At 35.3% G+C, this 25,036-nt stretch overlaps 1 protein-coding gene across 6 annotated transcripts in view; it reads right to left on the bottom strand.

Moving 5' to 3' along the window:
* PIBF1 (progesterone immunomodulatory binding factor 1) overlaps positions 1–25,036 on the bottom strand; it is a 171,558-nt gene that overhangs the window by 125,026 nt on the left and 21,496 nt on the right. For 5 of the 6 annotated variants that reach the window (XR_012080055.1, XM_006210284.4, XM_072976344.1 and 2 more), the window contains 4 exons: positions 14,476–14,609; positions 9,134–9,242; positions 8,671–8,852; positions 7,225–7,350 (listed from right to left, as the gene is read on the bottom strand). Coding sequence is in view for 5 of the 6 variants with exons in the window: in XM_006210284.4 (XP_006210346.1) it covers positions 7,225–7,350; positions 8,671–8,852; positions 9,134–9,242; positions 14,476–14,609 (551 nt within the window). In the remaining variant the exon portion in view is untranslated. The remainder of the gene's footprint in view (positions 1–7,224; positions 7,351–8,670; positions 8,853–9,133; positions 9,243–14,475; positions 14,610–25,036) is intronic. The other variant, XM_072976345.1, reaches the window with a different exon arrangement.

Below are 25,036 nucleotides of genomic sequence, written 5' to 3'. Positions count from 1 at the left end.
ATATTTGTAGGAGTACCCTGGGGAAAACAGAAAACTGCTGGAGAAGCTTCAACAGCTTACGGCCCCTTCTTGCCTTAGGGCCTTACCTGAGGGCTGAAGGGAGTTATATCTTGGGCACAGGAGAGAAAAACTTTGGCTTATAAACTATATGATCTCATTGTTGAAAGAAACTGAAAAACACACAAATAAATGGAAAGCTGTTCCATGCTCGAGGATTCAAATTAACACTGTCAAAATGTCCTTATGACTTAAAATAACCTACAGATTCAATGCAATCTCTAAAAAAATCTCAAAAGGTATTTTTCACAGAAGTAGAATAAAATTTCCTAAAATTTATATGGAACCACAAAAGGCCTCAAGCAGTCAAAGCAATCCTGAGAAAAAGGAACAAAGCTGCAGGTATCACATGCTCTGGTTTCAAACTATACTACAAAGCCACAGTAATCAAAACAGCATGGTACTGGCAGAAAAACAGACATGTAGATCAATGGAACAGAATAGAGAGCCCAGAAATAAGCCCACACATATATGGACAGTTAATTTATAACAAAGGAGCAAAGAGAACATACAATGAATGAAGAAAGGACAGCCTCTTCATTAAATGGTGTTGAGGAAACTGGACAGCCACATGCAAAAAAATGACAGTAGACCACTATCTCATACCATATATAAAAATTAACTTAAATGGATTAAAGACTTGAATATAAGATCTGAAACCATAAAACTCTTAGAAGAAAACATAGGCAGTAAGCTCTTCAACACCAGTCTTAGCAATATTTTTCTAGATATGTCTCCTCAGGCAAGGGAAACAAAGGCAAAAATAAACAATGGGATTACATCAAACTAAAAAACTTCCATACAGCAAAGGAAACTATGCATAACACAACAAGGACCCTACTGAATGAGAAGACGTTTGCAAATGATATATGCAATAAGGGGTTAATATCCAAGAAATATAAAAAACTCATGTAACTCAACAACAAAAAACAACCTGATTAAAAAATGGGGAGAGGAGCTGAACAGACATTTTAATTTTTCTAAAGAAAATATACAGACAGCAATAGGCACATGAAAAGATGTTCAAAATCATCAATTATTAGGGACATGCAAATCAAAACCACAATGAGATATCACCTTAGACCTGTCAGAATGGCTATTACCAAAAAGGCAAGAAATAACAAATGTTGAAGAGGCTGTGGAAAAAAGGGAACCCTCATACACTGTTGGTGGGAATGCATCTTGGTGCAGACACTATGGAAGACAGTACAGAGATTCCTTAAAAAATTAAGAATGGAACTACCATATGATTCAACAATCCCACTTCTGGGTATTTATTCCAAGAACAAGAAAACACTAATCTGAAAAGACATCTGCACCTCCATGTTTACTGTGGCATTATTTACAAGAGTCAAGATATGGACATAACCTAAGCCCATCAACAGATGACTGAATCAAGAAGGTGTGGAACACATATGGACTGGAATGGAATATATTGGAGTATTACCAAGCAATAAAAAAAGATAAAAATCTTGCCATTTTTGACAACATGGATGGACCTTGAGGGTCTTATGCTAAGTGAATGAAATAAGTCAAATTGAGAAAGCAAATATCATTCGATTTAACTCATAGGTGGAATATAAAATAATAAATACACAAAAAACAAAATAAATGAACAAACTAAACCAAACAAAAACAAACATGTAGATAGATACAGATAACAGAGCAGTGGGTTACCAGAGGCGATGGCGAAGGGGAAGGCAAAATGAATGGGTTAAAGGTGAACAAAAAAATACATTTTTCCTGGTGAGCATGTTGTAGGGTGTACAACATGCTCTACAGAAGTAGAAATATAATGCTGCACATATGAAATGTATATAATCTTATAAATCAATGTTACTTCACTAACAATGATAAAATAAGTAATAATAAAATAAAATTTTTCTTAAGGAACAATAAACAGACAAAAATGTGATCTTAGATAAGTACTCTGGGGCCTGGTCAAAGCTGCCCTACCTGTAAAACAAAAAATCAGGAATTAATTGTTACCTTCCTTCTCAATCTTATTTGCAGCCTTCAGTTAACCAGGGTCACGCCTGATCATCCATCTCTCCAAAACGAATAAAGTAAAAGAGCTGGAGTAATTCCTGTCCACCGTCAATCACTAGGTCTTGCCAATTCTACTACCTATATACTTTTTAAATTCAGCTCTTATTCGTTCTTTCCATTTCTCATCTTCACTTAAATTATGCAATTGTCTCCTAACCAGTCTTCCTGCTCCCATGCCCTTTTCAACCATAATCCATCACCCACTTCAACCACAGTTACAGAAAGTGAATATATCATGTTACTCTTTTACTATAAAACCTCCAAAAATTCCTTGACAACAGGACCTTCTAAAATCTGACCTTACCCTTTACCAGCCCCCCTCACCACCCTATTTACTATATAGGGCAGGAAAAATCTAAGTTCTTGCATAACCCAAAACTAACTCGCCTTGCTTCATACCTGGAACATCCTATATACCTTGAAATTCTTAAATATCATTAATTAAGCAGTGAATGCATGTGGTAATCACCTACAGGCAGAAAGAAGGTAGTTGGCCAATAAAAGATAGCTAACAATAAAATCTCATTTACAATTATTTGAGAAGTTAAGATACTGAAAGAGTTATCTGTAAAGCCACGTACTCTCAGCACAGTCTAACTGAAAAGACAAAGTAGAGTATTAAGTTTTTTCATTAAAAAACTTTAAAAATTATACAGACATCTGGTAAGACATGAATGAAAGAAGTCTGTTTAAGCTAACGAGCACATACACTTCCTAAATCATGAATGGAATGTCTGTACACTACTTCCAATTCACCAATTGTACCACATTACGTATACCCAGCTGAGCTTTGTGAATAAATTTAGATTCAAGATTCAAAAGTGTTTAACAGCACACTAAGATTCTACACAAATTTTAAGTTTACATCATTGAAGTTTCTTCTTGAGTACTTTTGCAAGATGATAAATTGTGGTCAAGATCGTTTTCACTGATATAGTGGACAAATAAAATCACTAAAGCAATACTAATTGTTACATTTAAAAGCGTATTTTTGATCTCCTTTTCCTTCCCCCTTTCAAATAATTGTAGAGCAATTTGAATTTCCATATTATGTGCCATATCAAGAGCATCCTGAATATCTCTAACAAATTCATCCTTATCCTGTCTACAGTATTACTAAGAGGTGAGTTCTTTCTTTGTTTATAATAATAAGCCTATCTTAGATAAAGGTAGTTTTACTCTCTGGAAAAACTTAAATAATCAGCTTAATTTATTTCCCCTTACTTCATTACCTCACAGCATTAATTAGGAACAAGTAAGGCAGCCATTTTATGCAGAAATTTAGATAGAAACAAATGGCATGCAGATCCTCTCTGTTTATATTGTGTCATTTAACAAAAACGGTTAAATGCCATGGAGATCATACTTCATAATTATATGTTTTGTAATAGTGCCTTTTAATGATGATAAACAATTCTATAATGTGATCAGTTCACTTTTAATATGATGCTCATTTTATTTGAATTGTCAGCACAATGGATAAAAGAATTTTTAAAAGCATTTCTCATAGGCAAAAGGTATCTAAATAACAACGATTTATATACTGCTTTATAATTTATGTTCTTTTTACATATATTATCTCATATATATAGATCTTACAGATCACCCTATGAAACAGTACTATTAGCTCATTTTATAAAAGGGAATATTAAACTTCAGTGATATTAAGTGTCATATTCACTCAGCTATTAAGTGGCAGAGCCAGAGTTTAAGCTGAGTCTTTTGTTCCAAATCTCCTTCATAATATACTTCCTGTTCAGGAAATAATGCTTTTCTCCCAAATGTGTAAGAGGGTGCAGACATGTCAGTCACATGTAACCTATTAAGCAGGAAGTTATTTGCATAGTAAATCTCATCACCAGATCTCATTCATTATTTTCCACAGCTCCAAAACAGCATTTTAAAGTAACTATAAGGCACAGAAAAACTCAAGAAATCTAACTCACAGGTTGAGCCAAGGCATATACACACATCAACCCCAATCACAGTATTTTGGATGAACTCAAATACCCAAGTTCTTTCTTTGCTCAGCTCTGCCCTTTCTTGGGTCTTTATCTCTTCTCGCTTCCTCTTCCCTCTCAACCACGGAATTTCACAAACTACCGGTATGACTGACTACAGGGGCAGATATCAAGAACAGAGGTATGAGTTCCACCTTTCTTTTCCACATCTAAGATGAGAAAATAAAAGGCACTCTCTCAGTAACCCCCCAAGGTATAAAAAGCAAACCAAAGGCAAAGCATATTTCTCTAGCTTTATCATTCAACTGTCTTCTAAAAATGCTTATTGGCTGAAAGGCAAGGAGATTAAGTACCAATATGCAAGTGTAGGTACTTTAATATCCATTTAAACTCACACTGTAACAGAACACTTTGATAAAATAAAAGTAATTGACACAAACATCTAAGTCCGAAGCAGGCAATTACTTTGCTCAGACACAAAAACATCTACATGTGTAAACTTGTGTTTTCCAAATGTCATGTTTTATAATTAGGAATACTAAAATCCTTTCCTTAATTATTTAAATTTGTAAGATTTACAAATAATTTTCTCCTTGTAAAAGACTCATGGGAGGTAAGCTCTAACTACAGTTAAATCCTGCCAGAATGAGGAAACTGTGATTCAAAGAGATTCAGCCACATAAAACACAGGGTTGGATTATTGTGAGGTTAATAAAATGATAAAATGATAAAGAAAGGTGAGCATATACCACTGGCTGGCTAGGAGTTCTGTGCAATTCAAATCTCTCTAGGCCTGGGATGCACTATAGCACCACCTGGTGGCAACTGTCCACTCTAGTGTCAATATCCATGGGGTCATCTTGGGTCCTGTGCCTGGCTGGGACTTCAGTAGCCTCAGTCCCAGGAATCCTTTGATTAGGTGGTATCATTTTGATGTGGCTATGAAGTCAGAGCAACACAGGGTAAAAGGAAGCTTGTTTTCGGCTTCCCTGCTTCCAGAAATGGTTTTGTCACGTTTCCCAACCTAGCTCTACAAACTATCTTAGAGAAAGGGCTAATTTTTATAAATTTATGTTACCATGGTATGCGTTTTAAAGGCTTTAAAAAACAAAAAAAACAAGAACAGCAACAACAAAAACTAAAAGAAAAAAATTTTAATAAATTCATATTGTGACAGCACACTTTGATAAAATAAAAGTAACTAACACAATTAAACATCTAAGTCCAGCACATTCTCCAACTGATTCCATACCAACGTTTATGTCGCTACGTGGATGGTTTGGAAGTAATTGTGTATGTCATCAGAGAAATAATCCCATAAATTTTAAGGTTACTAAGTCGGCCAATAAAATTCATAAAAGTACTCATTTGCGGAAGAGAAACAGTATCATCACCTATGCCCCAGGTGGAGCTCAAGTCCAGATCTTTCTCCTGAGATTCAGACCTTGGTCACTTTTTGAAATAGTCAACTATTCTATTTGCACATGTCACAGATACTTCAAATGAAACTAAATGTATCATATTTCCCAATTAATGCCTTGTCTTTTTCTAATGTTTTAAAAACTGCATCACCATCCACGCAGCTGCCCAGTCAAGAAACCTGGTGATATCCTTAACTTCTTCTCACTCCCCAATCCAGTCTAGTCACTGAATCCTGTTAGTTCTGCCTCTTGAGCATTTTCCCATCTGGCCCATTTTCCTCCTTCTCTACTACTACTAGTCCAGTTCCACCATCACTTCTCATCTTGATAAAGAAAACAGCCCCTAAAAGTGGCCTCTTTGCCTGTAGCCTTATACTGCTCCAGTCTACCCTTCACATCACAGAGCGGTCTTTTTGTATAAAATCAGATCGTATCACATATATCCCTAAAATTTTTTCATTGTTCATGATCTTAGACAATGGTGCAAATGCATGATTTAGACTCGTTTCCCTCTTCTGTTTCATTTCTTACAACTTCCTGCTTCTTGGTCTATCATTTAGCCATACTGAATTCATTTCAGTTTGTTCAAAAAACTTCATTTTGTCTTGCCTCTGGGGTGTACATTAATTCCTCGAATTCCCTTCCCTCCCATAACTGACAGTCTGACTCTCAGTCATCATGCAGGTGTTAGCGTGGGTATTTCTCCCTCCTTGTAGTCTCCCGAGTCCTCCCAGGGCTGAGCTAGATACACCCTGAGTCTATGCGGTGTCATCCTGGATATCCTGACATTTTCTCCATTGTCATCACACTTACGATCACTGTTTCTTCGTTTGTCTTTACCCTCTATTAGACTACCAGCTTTGTGAAGGCAGAGGCCACCTCTGTACCTATGGCATCTAACATGTACCAAGTATATAGTAAGTTTCAATAGAAATTTGCTAAATAAGTGAATTTATTGCTCTGAGAGCTCAAATGTAAACTAACTCTACTATTATCCTTAATCTGATTTCAAGTCTTGCTTGTTGGCAAAGGTCAAAGTATCATATACTCAAATCAGTGCTGATAAACTAGTATGACAATTATATCAATTTCAAAATAAGGTTCCCTCTAAAATATAAACTCTGAAAAGCCATATGAACAGTAATGATGGCACATAAAAATAACTGCTATTGAAATAAGTAGCATTTATTTTCCCCTTAATACTGCCAATTTGCTAACTAAGGAAACTTAATACATGCTGATCTAAAAGTAGCATGAATAAAAATGATCCTTCTTAAAGATCATCTAAATGATGTCTTTCAGGGCCAGCAGCTAAATGAGGCATAAGCTATATTTCATATTATTATTCTAGTTTTAAAAAACTTCCTGGAGAAATTACTGGCATGTTACAGGAAGAACTACTGGTATCTCTTAGTACTCTCTAATTTCCTTTTCATTCCTGTCCTTAATCTGAACTAAGGCAAAGGCAAAAGGTCAAGTTAACACGATAATAAAAAGATAATGAAAATAGCAGACAAAAGAGGCTGAAGGTCTGATAAAACTTGTTCTAAGCTTGTTATCAAAGATCTTAGAACTTTAATATTCCATTATACTTAGATTTAGATTTATGACAAATTTTAATGTATTCAGAAAGACATTATGTCATAAACTAAAGTTTAATATCAATAAAACTACAAGCTTCAAAGAGGAATAAAATACCATACAAATTTATTTATTCTATTTATTTATTTTTTTACCTGTTTTCCCGCTCATACATTTCCCTAGAAGCGCTTCGAAGCTGATCAATTTCTTGATTAGTTTTCAATCTGATTTGTTCCAATTCATCACGTAGTTTATTTTCATATTCTGTTTTATAATGGTCTCTGCAAGGAGTCAAAAGGAATCTCCATGATTTTTTTTTGTAAAATAAATAGTTATTGCCATTTATGTAAAATTTTAATATTTTATGTTATATATGCTTTATATTTGACAATGTTACTTAAAAACATAGTATTAGATAAAAAGTTTTACAATTCCTAAAAGTACTGTTCCAACCTGGTTCCATCTAAGATTTCCTTTTAAACATACTACCCTAAAGGCTTAATTATTACATAAAATGTTAGTTCATGTTGAATAAGTATTCATCTTCAAAAATATTTTACTAATAGCTTTTAATGCATATGGCTAAAGAGTTGAAAACTAATGCATTATGGAATATCCTTCTTTTAGATAATAGTCTGGTGTGGTGCATTTTGGGAGACAAATAATCTTTAAAAAAAAAAAAAAGACCCTAATGGACTCTTTACAAAGCCTTTCCTTCTAAGCACAATGACCACAGCCACTGTGACCTCCCAGCAAAGTCACAAAGCCTTACACAGGGCAGCAGAAGCACAAACTGATCAAAAATACCAAAGCTGGGGAAAAAGGTACGAACATGTGAAATCTTAAAGGATAAAATTTAGAATTTGTTTTGGTTTTTGAAATGCTGATAAAAATAAAACCGCTCGAGGATTGTAAGGGCTATTGGTATAAAGGAACTGTAACAGCTTATGCATCCAGTTGAAGAGAGAAGACAGAACTGAAAGGCAGGTGTCTTATTCTAGAGCCTGTGTCTTAACCCAGTAAGCAATGCGGTCTCCTTGTTCTTTTGTTTCACACAGTCAGGAAAAAGTCAGCTTAGTCAGGCTTCACAGATAGATACTACTTCAAAAGATTCAAAAGATACTACTATAGAGATATTTATATACTTTCATAAAACACTTATACAGAGGTCTTAGTCACTAGGAAGTAAAAAAGGTTATATCATAAGAAAAAATAAGAATAGTTATAGTATGTGTGTGTGTATATAGATATATTATTATATAGATAGATATATCTATATATATATATCTATATACACACACACATCCCTGTATGTATACATACACACACACACACCCCTCCCCCCCCCACATATATCCCTACCTAAAAGCAAAAGGCTTTTGGTTGTTGGAAAAAAACACAATGTCTTAAAGAAAAATCAATTAAAATATGAGTATCTTATGAGGAAACAAAATGAACCATTATCTTATCATCACTGTATAGACAGTAAAAGAAAACAAAAAAACAAAAAAACCCCACTATTCTTCCCCAAAGCCAAGAGTTCCCTCAAAAATGCTGGTGTTCGTTTGTATCTATTTTATGGAAAATAATGTAAATCTTGCCTGGATGTTACATATTTTTCATACATCTCTTCTCTAGCCTTTTTGGTTTCTTCAAGTTGAGCATGAAGTCTTTCAAGACGATCTTCTTCATGGGCAAAGCGAACGCTGAGCTCCATGTTTTGCCGGTTGAGATACTCTTTATCCTTTTGCAGTAAAGTAACGGTCTGCTGTAAGGTGGTTACCTACACACACACACACACACACACAGAGGCAGTGTCCACAGCAATGTCATCTTACTTTGCAAGGCTTACTGTATCTTTTTCTTTCATTTGTGCTTTTTCTTGCCACAGAAAGAGGGCTAATTCTTACCTGAAAATTTTTCATCCAAACAGAGCTACGAAAAATCCCTTCTTTCTGGCAACTACATCAAAAAGGGGAAAAAAAATGTCCCTCCCACAATTTCTGCCCTGGGCTACATCCACAACCACTGTACAACAAAACACAAGAGATTCTATCAGCTTACCTCTTTTGATAATTCACTTCTTTCTTTGGCTTGAGCTATGTGAGTGGCTTCAAGTATTTCATATTTTCTCTGTAAGTCAGTTACTTCCTGTTCAAGTGCATCACGCTCACTAAAAAATTCAAGTCCACTTACTTATTTATTTTTACTAAAATAAAAATTTATTTTTATTTTATTTATTACTAAAATTCAAATACATATGTAAATTTTACAACTCTTTTTACAACGAACATTTAAAAAGGGTTCATTGTGTTTCAGGAAACTGAGCAGAGATATTAGCAGTGGGACTTCAGTGTTGTTCTATGAACAATAAAGTATCTGCTTTTCAGATTTAGAAGGAACTCTGTTGAAGACGTTCAGATACATAAATATGAATTATCTTTAAAAAATAAATAAGTAAACTGCACTAACCAACAAAGTAAATAATAAAACCTGTTAAGGTACACTCTGGTATCTTTACACTAATCATCTTCAAACTATCTTTATTTTTTTTAAGTTGAAGCACAGTCAGTTACAATGTGTCAATTTCTGGTGTACAGCACAATGTCCCAGTCATGCATATACATACATATACTCGTTTTCATACTCTTTTTCGTTAAAGTTCAACCTAATCTTGAAGCCAAAACTTTTAAAGAATTTATACATGGCTTCAGGCTTTCAGTTCAGTTAAGATCAAAAAACCCTTAACTCATCACTCAGATTGCATAGCAGATACACAAGCAGGCATTCTTGTGACTATTTCATTCACAAATTGTTTATGACTACTCAGATATCCTAATTTCTATTTTCAGATCAGCTTTTTCCCTGACACAGTAAAACCAAGAATTGTATCAAATCTACAAACAAGCATCTTAAAAATGAGCAGAAAAATAGATTCACTAATTTTTTTTTAAATTTTTTTTGATTTACTAATTCTTAACTTACCCTCTCCAGTCAGAATCAGTTCATTTGCGCTTTATTTCATCTACTCACCTGGTGTGTCCATGGATAGAGCTATTCAGAACTGTTTTTCTTTTCAATAGATTCAATAACTCATTTAGAAAGACTTTTTTTTCTTCTGCTTAACAAATATTCTGCTTATACTTGAGCAAGCACAAGTTAAAAAAACAACTATTACCCATAGACCCGTAACTAAAGATGACTATCAGTATTAATATTTTGGTACATATTAAGTATCTTCTGCTTTTACATGTAAATGTTATTCTCACAACGTAATGATCATGCTCCCTTTGCTACGATGTTTTTTATGTACGAAAGGGTTATGAAGCATGACAGAGCAAAACACCCATGAACTTCCTATCCACAGTTGACAACAGCTAACATTTGTCTATATTTGCATTAAAGTTTTGTTCTGTTTTTTAAAAAGATAGGACACTCTGAGTGAACCTCAAGTTCCCTTTATTTTCCTCCCTGTTCCCATATTATCCCCTAGATACAATGATGAATTTAGTGTTTCCATATCGTATGTTTTTTAACACACTTTTACTCTCCAATTGTTAGCATTCTGCCATATTTACTTTGTAATATTTACTAAATATTACCTGGTCATATCTATTGTCTCCCTCTCTGTTGTTCATATATGTAAATATATATACACATAAATACAGGTATGACACTACATGCGCACACACACACACACACACACTTTCCTACATGTGCATTTTTCCCCTCTCAACTATTTAAGTTACATGCTGACATTAGGTCCCTATATCCCTAAATAATTTGGTGTGAATTTCCTAAGATTAAAGACATTCTCTCATATAATCAGAATATAATTATCAAATTCAGGAGACTTAGCCCTAATACAATATCTAATATATAATCCTTTTTCAAATTTTGTCAATTGTCCTCAAAATGTCCATTATGGCAAGTTTCTCCCTGGCCCAGGAGTCAGTGCATCACCATGCACTGCATTTGGATGTCACGTGTCTTTAGTCTCCCTTAACCCTGAACAGTTCCTAAGCCTTTCTGCGTCTTTCACAGCATTGACTTTTTGTAGAGCACAGGCCAACTGTTTTATGGAATGTTGCTCAACTGTCATTTGTCTGATGTTTTCCTATGACTAGCTTCAGATTGAGCACCTTGGGCAGGAATACTGCAGAAGTGATAATGTGTCCTCAGTACATCAAATAAAGAGGCACGTGATGTCACTTTATCCCATGATCGATGGTAATTAACTTTGATCATTTGCTTAAGGTGGTATCTGCCAAAATTCTCAACTGTAAAGGTAACTTTTTGCCCTTTGCAATTAATAAGTAATCTGTGGGACATATTTTAACACTCTGTTCTAACATACTTTTACTCAATGGCTTTAACTTCCAATGATTCTGAATCAAACAGTATTATGAGGTTACAAAATGGTAATTCTAACATGCATATATATTTACTGGCTGGCATTCTACTGTGAAGACCCTCTTTATTTCTTGGTACATACTCAAGGATTCTTATTCTATTCAATGGATTAATAACAATAACTCATTACTGTTAATATTCATCCTGATATTTAAGTTGTACCATATTTGGCCAGTTGGCACCCCCCCCCAAACTCGCTATTGTGGTGTTGAATTGGACTTAGAGGTATCAGTATGATCTTATCTATAGTGTGTTAAGCCATCTTCCCACTTTCCTCTCCAAGGCCTCTGCCTTCTGGAAGGGCCTAGAAACAATGATCTTTGTAGCAATCACCAGCACCCAAATCTTAATTTCTCAATAGCATTCTCCACTAAAAGGAACCAAGACTCCTTTGAGAAAGGGCTGAGACACTGAAATTACAAAATAAACTTGAGAATTTTATATTATGCCAGAAAGTAAAGAAATGTTTTTTTCTTTTGGGGGTGGTGGAAGGAAAGATGGCCACAAGCATTCTGCTTTTTAAAATTTAATGTGTTTGACTTATCCATAGAGATACATTCAGGTCTAATTTAATGATTTTAATTGTTACATAGAATTATATCATAAAAATAAATCACAATCTATCCTCCATGTTACTGTTGAAAAGCATTTGAAGTCTTTCTAATAATGACGCAGTTAATATTCATACACCGGTTTTCTGTTTGCACATTTCTGAGAATTTATCAAGGACATAAAATGATTTTTTTTCCCCAGTTTATCTTATATGTTTGTGACCAGACCATTTTAAAAAAATCTGTTCTTCCTATTGAGTGAACCAAAGGACTCACAGTTTGAGGCACCCTTGCTTATTTGGTTTTCTGTTTCATTTCTAGTATATGAGGATGCTTATTATGCTTTTGATCAGGGCTATGTTTTTATTTCCTAGGTTTTCATTATAGAAAATAAAATATATGTAAATAGAGATGATAAAATGATACCCCCCCAATCCGTTTTCATCACCCAGCTTCAGTATCAACTCATGCCTCATCTTGGTTCATTTACCCTTCATTCATGGCCACTCTAGATTCTCTGCCTTTTAGTTTTCTTTTTTCATATTTTACCTGTTACTGTCATAGACTAATACTGGTAGAGAGGACATCAAAATACCAACTCAAAGTATCTACCAACACAATCTACTTCATTTTGAAATAAGTCTTTTGAAATCTAGCTTTATTCAAAAGCCCTATGGCTCATGGATTTCAAGCTCCAATAATCACTAGATTTTGACATAGCAAGACACACATAATAATATATATTGTGTGTCAGTCATGCTGGGAGTAAAAGCACCAATATCATAGCCCAAATCCTTATAAATTTACTTAATGGTGTTATACAATTTTTAAAGCATTCATTCATTTAACAAAAACTCACTGAAGGACTACGATAGTTCAAGAATTATTTCAGATGCAGGTAGATTCAGCAGTGTACAATTAGGATAATCTCTCCCTTTCTCCCTCTCTCTCTCCCTCTCTCTCTCTCTCTCTCTCTCTCTATATATATATATATATGCACACACACACAAATATAAATATTTAGAAATATTACTTTATTTGATCTTAATTTATATGTACAGTTATTTGTATTAGCCCCATCTCTGGCTTAGAATAAGAGATTTACCTAGGGACATGCAGCTAAGTAGTGGTTCATTAATGTACAAACAACAGAAAGTATGTTCCAGCAAAAGGAAAATTATTTGTTATAGCTACTCAGTAGCAACACAGTGGGAAACTTATCTACAGAAAGTGTTATTTTATGAAAGTATGTGTGCTTTTTGTCAAAAAGGAATAGCTGAAAAAACCTCAGATAAAATTGTGAAGTATTTCAATTGATTTCATAAAATAAAAATAATCAAGTAGATTTTTAAAAAAATCTACACATACGGGACTTCACTGAGTTCCTATCTTATAATGTATTACATTTGAAAGGACAAAAACAACTTCTAAATAAGATGAAAACAATCGATATAAAAATACAGTCTAAATCCAACAAACTGCCAAAACTGCATGCTTTTGTCAATGAAGAATAAGGATATGTCAAGAGAATAAAAAGACAAGCCACAGACTGGGAGAAAATATTTGCCAAAGACATATCTGATAAAGGACTGTGATCCAAAACATACAAAGAACTCTTAAAACTCAACAGTAAGAAAACAAATAAACCAATTAAAAAATGAGCCAAAGACCTTAACACATACCTCACGAAAGCAGAGATACAGATGGCAACTAAGTACATGAAAAGATGTTTCATATCATGTCATCAGAGAAGTGCAAATTAAAACGAGATACTACTAGACACCTATTAGACTGGTCAAAGTCCAGAACAGTGATAACAAATACTGGCAAGAATGTAGAGCAACAGGAACTCTCATTCGTTGCTGTTGGAAATGCAAAATGGTACAGACACTTTGGGGCAGACAGTTTAATGGTTTCCTACAAAACTAAACATACTCTTACCATACAAGTATACTCATGCTCCTTGGTATTTACCCAAAGGAATCGAAAACTTATGTCCATACAAAAACCAGCATGTGAATGATTATAGCAGCCTTATTCCTAATTGCCAAACCTTGGAAATAACCAAGATGTCCTTCAGTAGGTAAATGGATAAATAAATTGCAGTACATCTTGATAATGGGATATCATTCATTATTCAATGAAATATTATTATTCAATAAATATTATTCAATGGCATATTATTCATTATTCAAATGAGCTATCAAGCCATGAAAAGACAAGGAGGAAACTTAAATGTATATTACTAAGTCAAAGAAGCCAATCTGAAAAGGTTTCATATGGCATGATTCCAACTATATGATATTCAGAAAAGGTAAAACTATGGAGACAGGGAAAAAAAAAGATACAGCGTAGAACTACAAATGTTGATGGTAAGAATTCAAGTGACTAAGATGCAAGCTATAAATGAGAACCACTGCTGGGGCCATCTTAACCACTTACCTCTTGACTTTGTCATAGTTCTCTTGACGGTAGTCACCTTGCTTAATTAACTGTTTTGTGTCTGCTAATTCTAAGGCCAAACGCTGACATCTGATTTGAAGCTCAGAGTAGTTTCTGCGATCTTCCTCATAAGTCTATAAGCCAAAATAGTCATAAGATATTTCAAACTAAACATACTCAACCAAATTCTGTACCAAATTCTTCTGTTAAGCTCCGAGTGTTTTTGTAATTTTAAAAAAACCTCCACTTTTCTATTAGTAATTTTTTCCTACTCAAAGAGGGGTAATCAATTCACAGAGGAGTTTATAAGTTCATTTGTTTATAACTTGAGCTCTGTTTTCCACAGTAAAAAATAGGACAGCTATGCTTTAATAGAATAATACATAAAATGACTACCAATTTTTTTTTTTTTTTTTTTTTTTAGTTTGATCTCATAGCTTAGTGGCTTACGGCCTAGGCTTCTTTTTTTTTTTTTTTTTTTTTTTACTTTGAGAGGTAATTTTATTTTTTTATTTTTTATTTTTCACACTCATTGTCACATCTTTTTCTCTGACTACCAATTTTAAATGATGTTTTCAACATTTACTGAGTTACTAAAGGCACAGAAGTGAATGACACACAGCCCCTATTCTTGAGTTCCCAATTTAGAGAGGAAAAGACACATGAATATCAAACGTCTACAATGAAAAACAGTTAACTGAAGAGATTAACCCATGCAGTTCCGGTTGTTGTGTTCAGCAAAAAAGGAAATTCTGTGGCACTTGGGGCATATTTCTAGATTGATCTTCCTTGGACTCACCAGACTAGTAGAAAGCAGTTGTAGAGAGACGGGGGTGGGGGAGAAGTGAAAATCTGAAAAGCATACCTTAACCTGCTTACTACAAGCCTCATTTCTCACCATTTCTCACATTTACACTTCACCTCAAGCCTACTAAAGATCTGAAGTTCTCTGAACGCGCTGTGCTTTCTCTAACCTCTCCTCCTCACCTGAAGAGCTGAATGTCTGCCTCCTTCAGAGTAGGGTTCTCACTGTATCATCAAAGTACCTCATCAGAGTGTAAACATCTTAAGGGCACGGACTTGGTCTTTTTCGCCACTGGATCATCATCACTTTGCACAGTACTTGGTATACAGTAAGAATGAAATACTTTTCAATAAGTTAATGAAGAAATAAATGAACATGGAAATGGGGAGGAGAAGCAGGACGTGGGGATGGAGTTCCTACTTATTCTTCCCCTTTGAACTCATTCGACCTTGTAAGCAGTCATCAACTCCACCCCCAGAACCTGTCACATTAAATACATCCTGTCACAAGTCATTCTTTTTTAAGGAGCTGGCCAGCTCAGTGTGGTCACATTCAGTCCACAAATACTGACTGAACTAGTTCTAAGTGACTGGTCCTGGGCGAGACACTGTAGATACAAAGATGACTAAGACTGTGTTTTGTCCTGTTTAACTATTAGAGACATGAGTAAAATGTTAGCTCCCAAATTTCTGTCTAGGGCTGTCTGAAAAATGGTAATTATGGAAAAACTATATTGGGTGTGTTTTGCTTCAGTATAGTATTATGTTCTTCTACACCGATGTTCTCCATGAGAATGGAATGGTACTAGATGGTATTTATTACAGGATCAGAGCTGAAGATGCTCTAAACCTCCCTGAAGAATCATCATATACACTTTTCAGATCTAAGTCCCAGAAGATGCTTTAGTTCCCTTGAAGAATACTTTAACCCTTCTAAACACTACTAATCATGTAATTGTTTTGGGAGAGTGAATAATGTTACAGTTAGGATGGACAGCTCCAGAATTCAACTGTCTAGAATTGAATAACCTACAGTTAAGACTTTGGGCAGGCTGACCTCTCTGTACTTCAGTGTCTTCATCTACTTCAGAGAGTTGCTGTGAAGACTGTAACAAGTAATACATACATAGTGCTTGTAAAAATGCCTAAATGATCATTAACTGTCAATTAATATCATCACACTGCTTCTTCTTTGCTTTGGCTACCAGAGAGATTATAGCCAAACTGATAGCTCAACCTTCATCACATCACAACCTTGAGCACAGGATTCTGTGCTCAAGACAGAATCCTGAGGAATATAAACATTTAAAAGGTGAAGGAAGGGCAAAAAGTCCAGGGTATCCAAGGGAATATTCACAGAAACAGACACCTGGGGTGTGTCAAGGACAACTGCCAAAGAGCTGCTCTGAGGAGACGAAGCTGTCGGTGGTACTAATTACTACTGAGAAAAAACAACAAGCCAACCCATTAAGTATTCAGGGATAGGGATGGAAGGTAGACTGCCAGGGACAAAAGCAGATTTATCTGAACATGCAATACATCCTTTCTGGTGCTATTTTACATGCGTTCTCTCACTGAATACTTAACTTTATGACTGGGCATAAGTATTATCCTCATTTTTAGAGATGAGGAAACTGAGGCTTGAAGAGAAAAAATGTCTCGGACCTCATGAACGTACAGGGAGGACTCCAATCTAAATTTGTCAAACATCAAGACTGCACGTAACTCTCCTTAGTTTAAGAATACAGTGGAGAAAGTGAAGTAACTAGAGAAGAAAATAGGGATAAGTGAAGGTTTTTAAAAGATGAGACAAGCTTGAAAATGTTCAAATATGGATGGGAAAGAACAGCAAAAGAGGGACAGATACTGGAGAAAACGGGTGTGGTTAAGGGCGCAGGGGATGGGCTCCCTCTTCACTGTGAAGACTGGTCTTAGACCAGCGGCCACACCCACCATGGCAGGCTTTTCTCCAGCCCATGCGGAGAACTACCTGCAACTGACACGCTGTAACTGACTGTACTTCCATAAACAAACAAACCTGATTTTAAATTTGGATGTTCTCTGGTCGCTCTTATCAGTTCTCTACAAGTCACAGAACTACTCTTTACCCTTCACAATATTTTGTATTACCCACTTGGTTACTAAAGGCATGTGATTTTTCCACCCCTTGAGAGTAAGCCTCTTCACATTATAAACAATAAGAACCAACCAACCAAACAGAATGAGGGCAGATTAAATGTTTGTGGCAAGAAATTGTGGGAGTTCTCCTTTAAGGATTTCCATTTTCCATTTTCTCATCTGCTGAGAGGGAGAAGGAAAGAGGGAAAATGGAGATGTGAGGAGAGACGTGAGTGCCTAAAACAACCTCTGAGAAGAATGAGAAGACTAGAAAAAACAGAATTACAGCACAATTGGGTGGGCCCATTTGAAATCGGTAACAATAAACTTAATAGCGCTTGCTGGTGCCTCTGTGATTTCCTAGAAAGGGTTGAGAGGCAGGTTTGATAAAAAGACAGTTGGGAGGAATTAAAGAACATTGACAAGAGAAAAGTTTAAGACTGATAACATGATGAAGAGGGAAGAAAACATATTTAGGAAGAGATGGATAAAAAAATAAAATACACGGATTGGAAATCCTGTTAAAAAGAGGGTGGAAGCCAATGACTGGGAAACATGGAAACAGAGGAAGTAGTATGTTTAGTGATCAACCTGAATTGATCACTTTAAATGTAAATCAGTTCTGGGTGACAAGGAACAGAATGCGGGCCATGAACCCGAGTGCCGAAGTGGAGAAGAGGTGCTCATTCAAGGTGAGATTAATTAAGTGCAAGGTCAAGGTTGTGGAGGATGAATCCCAAGAAGCAACCCAGGCAGCAGCGAAGCAGGAAAGAAGATTAAATCTAGAGCATGGGTTCCACTAAACAACACCACGTCCCAGTGGTCTGCCAATGAGGCAGGTTACAAGGTGACATGAATGTTCCAAAAAACAGGGGTCTATGTAAGGCGGGGGAGTGCCAAGATCTAAAAGTAGAAAGATCTAGAGAGGATGTCAGTACCTGGCCCTGAAATACATGAGATATAAACTCCCGGTGCAGAGTCATGGGACATATGGATATGTGTGTGCACATATTTTATACATACATGTATGTGTAATGTATATATATATACGTACATATATATTTTTCTTTAAATACCATATGACCAAATATAAACAGAAGTTCAGTACAGGAATGTATACATCCTACCAACTCTTTTCCTCAGAACTTTTCAAGTGAAAAACTTCCCCCTTAAATAAAACTATTACTTTTATATTTTGAAATAAAATCTGCCTCACTTACTATCAGCAAATAAAATAAAGGCATAACTTTGGGAAAAAAGAAAAGAGAAAAAACGCATGACTGGGTAGAATTTTAAGGTGAGGGCTAAAGAGAGCAGAAAAGACTACGTTGTATTATTCCTACACACTCCTCCTGTCTTGAACTCAGTATCGACTTCTGTGAGAAAACTCCAAGTCCCAAATCTGCGTGAGAAGTCTGCCTTATATTTTCCCACAGCACCTGGTTCTCGCCTCTGTCAGAAAACATATCACAGGTGCTGTGAACGGCCATTACTTGCCTCTCACATCGTAGGGGAAAATTTAAGTAAGTTTTCTACAATCCTAGCATCTAGCACTCTGCCTCTTACATGGAATAAGGTTTACAATTAATGTCTATGGAAAAGGATGAGCAGAAGAGAATGTTAATAGTCCAAAACTAAAGAAGTGAAAAACTTAAACCTTTTCAAACATACAGACACACATGAACCTTCCAGTCACCAGCCCTCTCTAATAGAAACTTTCTAAATAGATAGTAAATAGGTTTGGGTAACAGCAAGTCTCAATTTCCTTTTATAATCAAGGGGAAAAAAAACTGCAGAGGAAAATAAAGACAACTCAAGTCACTGAGAAGATTTCAAATGTTTGCCAGTTTTCTGTATACCTAGAATGGAGCTGATTTTGATTGCCAGGGTTAATGTCATCTTTTCCGTCTCCTAAATTATTCATCTGAGGAAATAACAGAAGGCTATCTCTAGCCTGAAAACAGTAAATCTGTTATGGTAATTGCATGTTTTCCTGTCTTGCCTATAAACCCTCGCCTTCCCCCACACCCACTTAAGACCCTGGAGCTCCTTGAAGACCTGCCGTTTCTCTGCACACCTAGCAACCCTCCCATAGTAGTTACACTGGAAACGTTTGGAGACTCAACTAATGTTGAAATATAAATGGAATATGCAGCACTAGCATTTACAAAAACTAGCTCAGGATGTAGAAACAGTGGCTTTAAAACTTAAAGTGTTAACTCATCAGGGGCGGGAAGCCATAGCTCAGTGGGAGAGAGTGTGCTTAGGATGCAGAAAGTCCTGGGTTCAATCCCCAGGACTAAAATAAATAAATAAATCTAATTACCTTCCCCACAAAAACAAACAAAGAAAAGAAACAAGAATTCATCAGTTTTCCAACTGAAATCAAAGAATATTATCATAAATCTGCAAATAAAATGCCCCATTTGAAACAATGACATCTATGCAACATATAAGCAGAATTTTCTCAAGGATTTTGAGAAAGACAGCATGAAAGGGGCTTCTCTTTCTTGATCCGGGTGGTTGTTAAATGCGTGTGTTCACTTTGTGAAAAGTCAATTAAGACTTCTTTCTCATACAGACATTTAAAAAAAATGAAACAAGAGGCTTCAACCAGGAAAATGTTAACTGGGGAAAAGTTCTGCGAGGATGCTTGCCTTAGGAATGGAAGAGGCGACATGTGAGAGTCATGCGGAAGGGGAGAAGGGCTGAGCAGGATGGAAGGGCGTAGTGAAGAGACATGCATTTTACTCTATATATTTCTCTGCTGTTTGTTTGATATAAGAAACTGAAAAGCATATATTACACAGTGTTTTGGCAAAGTTATCAACTATTAGACCTCTTATATTTATATCGAGATGCCTTCCCCCACTCTCCCCGCCCGCAAGCCTCTTGTTTCCAAATAACAGCAGCTGAGCATTTTGCAATTACAAAATCTCAAAGATGGATAAAGATACACTGGAGATAATCTACTACTATCTTATTCCCAAGATAAGAACTTTAAGGCCTCGAGTGGTTAAATGATTTGTCCCAGATTCCAGAGCTCAAATCCAGGGTGGTAAAAGACTTCAAATGTAAGTTTTATGGGTTCAAATATGGCACAGGCATAAATCATAGTTAATTTTGGACCCATTTCTTTAAAACAATTGTCACAATTATTTCTTAAATATATCTAGAAAAAAATCATTGGACAAACTAACATCGAATCTAAATGTTTTCTACAAAGAGTAAAAATGTACTCAAAGATGCAATTAAATAGGCACATTTTCAATAGTCGGCAGCTGTAAACCAAAAAGCAATTACTTTAGATATGATGAATTTCCAAGCATCATTTAAATCTTTTGTTTTTCACACCATGTAAACTAAGTTGAAAATGGTAACGTATGTGTCAAAATAATTCTTTAATAAATGAAGTGATCTGCCCGGGGGTAGACAGTGCAGCTAAGAAAATGAGAAATGGGATATAGTGTCATTTACCTTATGGTCAATGGTTCAAAGCAGAAGCAGTTTACATTGGATAGCAGTTTAGTGAATGAGAAGCAATGTCTTGGTTAGCTATTCTGGGAAAGTGAGAATTCACTCCTCAGAATTCTTACAAGTTTCACATTGCCTGTAATCTACTTACTCCCAAGCAACTAAATACTGAAAAGAACAAGAAACCTAATTAATCTTTTGACTGTTAAGAAACAAGTCTGTTTTGCTGCCAGAGTCTACTTTTTTGTTAAGATCTTCAAGAAACATATTATTTTAAAAGAAGTTTGCATTTAAGTCTTAAAAAAAAAAAAGAGAGACAAAACTGAAATATTACAAGTCCACTGTGGGTGAAAAAGAAAACATGAAAATTTCAATATTTGTATTACATGATAATTCTAAGTATCTTTCCAATAAATGTGAATTCAGACATAACAGTTTAAGCTTTTCTAAAAGGAAATTTTTTTTTAAATACGAAGGAAGAGATGAGAGATGAAGAAAGGTAACCTGCACCAAGTTGTGGACATTAAATTAAGATAGAGATGTGGGCTCAAATCTGTCTCTGCTAAGTGCTCTAGCAAGTCAGTTTCTCTGAATCTTAACTGCTGCTTCTGCAAAGTGAGAACCCTAACTGATTCACTGGCTTATTTATTTTTATGTGCCCACTATTGTACTAAACATTATATTACTATTATTCATAACTAGCTCAAGAATCTAGAACCCTCCACTGTTAAATGTTATGCTGATGTGTTGAGAGGCAGTTTTATTGCCAACATTTTACTCAGCGAACTATTAAAACAAATTTGAAATACTGGTATTTCAATACATATTGACTCAAATATGACTGAACCAAAAATATTTAAATCTTAACATTTTAAAAGAGACCGAGTGACTAAATTATCTTTAAAATCTCCCTTATGATTCAAAGAATTTAAGTACATCAATGCAAAAAAGTGTGGTTTCCCATGACTTTCCAGTGATTTAGATAAGCATTAAAAGTATTAACAAATGTGTATAGGAAGAATTAAGAAACTAAGTTGATTCACCAATTTATAGTGAAGTTCAAATAATTTTTTTTAGTTCTTGAAGCAAATGAGAATATATGATGCAAAAACAGGTGACTTATTCAAGGCAAAAGAAAAGTCATTTTTGTTTCACCAGTAAACAACTATAATTTTAATTTTATTACTATAATTTTATTTTAAAAACTTTAACAGCTTAAACATACACAAACAACTTTATATAAATAATTGCAAAGATATGTATAGTGGAATTATCACACATACTGATGGTTTAAGAGCAGGATTTTTATATTTTTTGATCTCTTTCTTCCCTCTCTTCCCCAGATAACTCATGTTAAATAACATGTATTTTCCCTATTTTCTCTATGTTTATATACTTAGGTACACATGGAATACAGATGGGAGGAGGATGGTCATTTTTATCCCTGACCAAAAAAGAAAAAGGGGAAAAAAGAAGGAAAATAAAAAAAGCAAAGGAATCATTATGTTGAGTCTTCTGCATCTGCATTTTCTCACTTAGCAATTTCTTCTGTAAATCCTAAATTAATGATATCCTCTAATTCATTCTTGTCAATGACTGCACAATATTCCACAGTGTAGACTGCACCATGGTTGTTGCAACCACTTCCCTGTTGCTGCAGTCAGAGGCATTTACTGTGTTTTCAGCCCCTTCTCCCCTTTGAGTGCCGGCTGTGGTAAATTAAACCTCCTTGTATATATATCCTTTGTGCTATTCTACTCCATGGGGCAGAGTCCCAGCAGTGGGTTGATGCGTTGAGGAACGCTTACTTTCCATTTTAATGGATGTTGCTAGATGTTTGTTCCAAAAGGCTGCAGTAGTTCACTCTTTCACCAGCAACATGTGTTATCTTTTTCCTTATCTATGTAAGTGTTAGACTTTTTCATTTTTGCCAACCTAAGATCTCACTGTTACTTTAATTGTATTTCCCAAGATGCGAGCTAGTTTGAGTACCTGGCCATTTGGATTTGTACTTTTTGTGAAATGCCTACTTACAGTCTTTGCCTATTCTTCTCAAGTGTAAACTGCAAATTTCTAAGAGCTTTAAATAGTGCTGATATTGAATCTGATAATCTGATTCCAATTTTTTTCCCCAAATGTGTACTTTAAATATTAAACTTTGCCCATGGTGTCGTCTCCTTTAAAGCTTTTCATTTCCCTGTCTTGGCTAAGATTACCCCAACGTCTAGAACAACATTGTCCAACAGAGCTTTCTGCTGATGAAAATGTTCTGTAACTGCATCATCCAATATGGTAGTCCACTAACCACCTGTGGCTAGTAAGACTGAGGAACTGAATCTTAATTAATTTATATTTAAACAGCCACATATGGTTGTGACCACTGTATTGGACGGTTCAGTTTCATAACTTAGCTACTGGCAGCACAGTCCGTGAACCAGCACATGCCAGGGGCACCAATACCATCTGGAAGGCACACTAACAATCGACAGTCTCAGGCCTTATCCAAGAACCACCATGTCAGTTTTCATTTTAACAGGATCCCAAGTGATTCACATTTACATTAAAGTTTGAGAAGCACTGTTAATAATCATCTAAGTTAGGGTTTCTTAAAGCTTTTTCATGCCACAAACCCCACTGGCAATCCCCATTGGCAATCTGGTGATACTTGTGAACCCCCTCTGAAACTAATGTTTCTAAGAGCAAAAATTAAAATACACGAAACTGCAAAGGAAACAAATTACAGATGAACAACATGGGTTTGAACTGCGGGTCCACTTACATGCAGATTTTTTCAATGATAAATACTACAGTACTACACAATCCATGGTTGGCTGAATTGACGGAAGCAGCGCAGCGGATAGGGAGGGCTGACTGTAAGTTACATGTGGATTTCCCACTGCGTGGAGGGACAGCACCCCAGTTGTTCAAAGGGCAACTATATACTGCAATAAAGCTATCAAAATGTTTTAGAAAATTACATATGTAGTTTTTCACTTGATGTATTAAAGATACGATCTAGTAAGGGACATAATAACTACAGAAACGTGGAAGTAGTGATGAGCACAATCTCTGTCTAAAGATATCTGCACTAACTATACTGTGATATGAAAATACCTCATTTCTAATGTTGACACTCATAGTGACAATCCTACTGTGGTTTCTACTTGTATTTATAATTGAAGGAAATGCTAGATTTCAGGAAGAAATGAAAATAACTCATTTCCCATAACACCTGGAGGCCCATGGGCCCTAAATTAAGGATCTGGGTGACTGCTGAAGTAATGGCCCAGATTTTCTTCTAAATGTTTTAATCCAACTGGAATTAATATGTGTATATGTTATAAAATGTGAGGACTATTTTTTAGCAGATGAATATACAGTTGTGCTAGGACCCTTATACTAAAAAAAATTATTTTCAACTGAATTGAACTACCTTCATTGTGGCAGATAATTACAGCTATTTCTATATTCTGTTCTACTGATGGTTGTTTCTATGCCAATATGACATTTAGTTGATCATATTGGTTTTCAAGTATACAGTGGGTTCTTGGTAGGACCAACACCTTCACTTCTCCCCACCCTTCAAATTTTTCCCTCACACTTTTCTCGGCAATTTTGGAACATTTATTTTTTCACATAGACTAAAATCATTTATCCAATCCCAATCCTTATACAGCACTTCTCTCCACTGAAAAATCAAACACAGAAATAAGAAAAATATTGCAATATAAAATAATTGCATTTAATTAATATATTAATAGTGAAAACATTGCTATTTTTTTATGATTTTGTGTCCTTTCTAAGATATGGTGCTTCCAGGTTCAACAGTTAAGATTTAATAGTTTTCTGTATAGATATCCATTATTTTTCTTATGCATTATTTCCCCCCAACAAGTCCATCTCTAGCAGTTATTTCTCTAAACCCAAAGAAATGCTATTGATCAACTATACATTTATCCTGTATTCAGTTACAGTATCAAACTTCTGCATTAGTTTTAGCTGCTTTTTAAACAGAAAGAAATTTAAAATCTCCTTTTGAATTTTTATATGAACAGTTTTTTTTTCTTCTTAGTGCACCTGCTACAGCCCTCCCTCTAAGACCATGTGAGATAATAGTTAGCAACCCAGTCTGTGTCTGGTTCCTGATTTTAACAGTAGTTTTGTT

The sequence above is a fragment of the Vicugna pacos genome, chromosome 14, assembly GCF_048564905.1.
Source record: "Vicugna pacos chromosome 14, VicPac4, whole genome shotgun sequence".
Taxonomy (NCBI): Eukaryota; Metazoa; Chordata; class Mammalia; order Artiodactyla; family Camelidae; genus Vicugna; species Vicugna pacos.
Note: the sequence above shows the minus strand (reverse complement) of the source record. Positions and strands in the feature narration are given on the sequence as shown.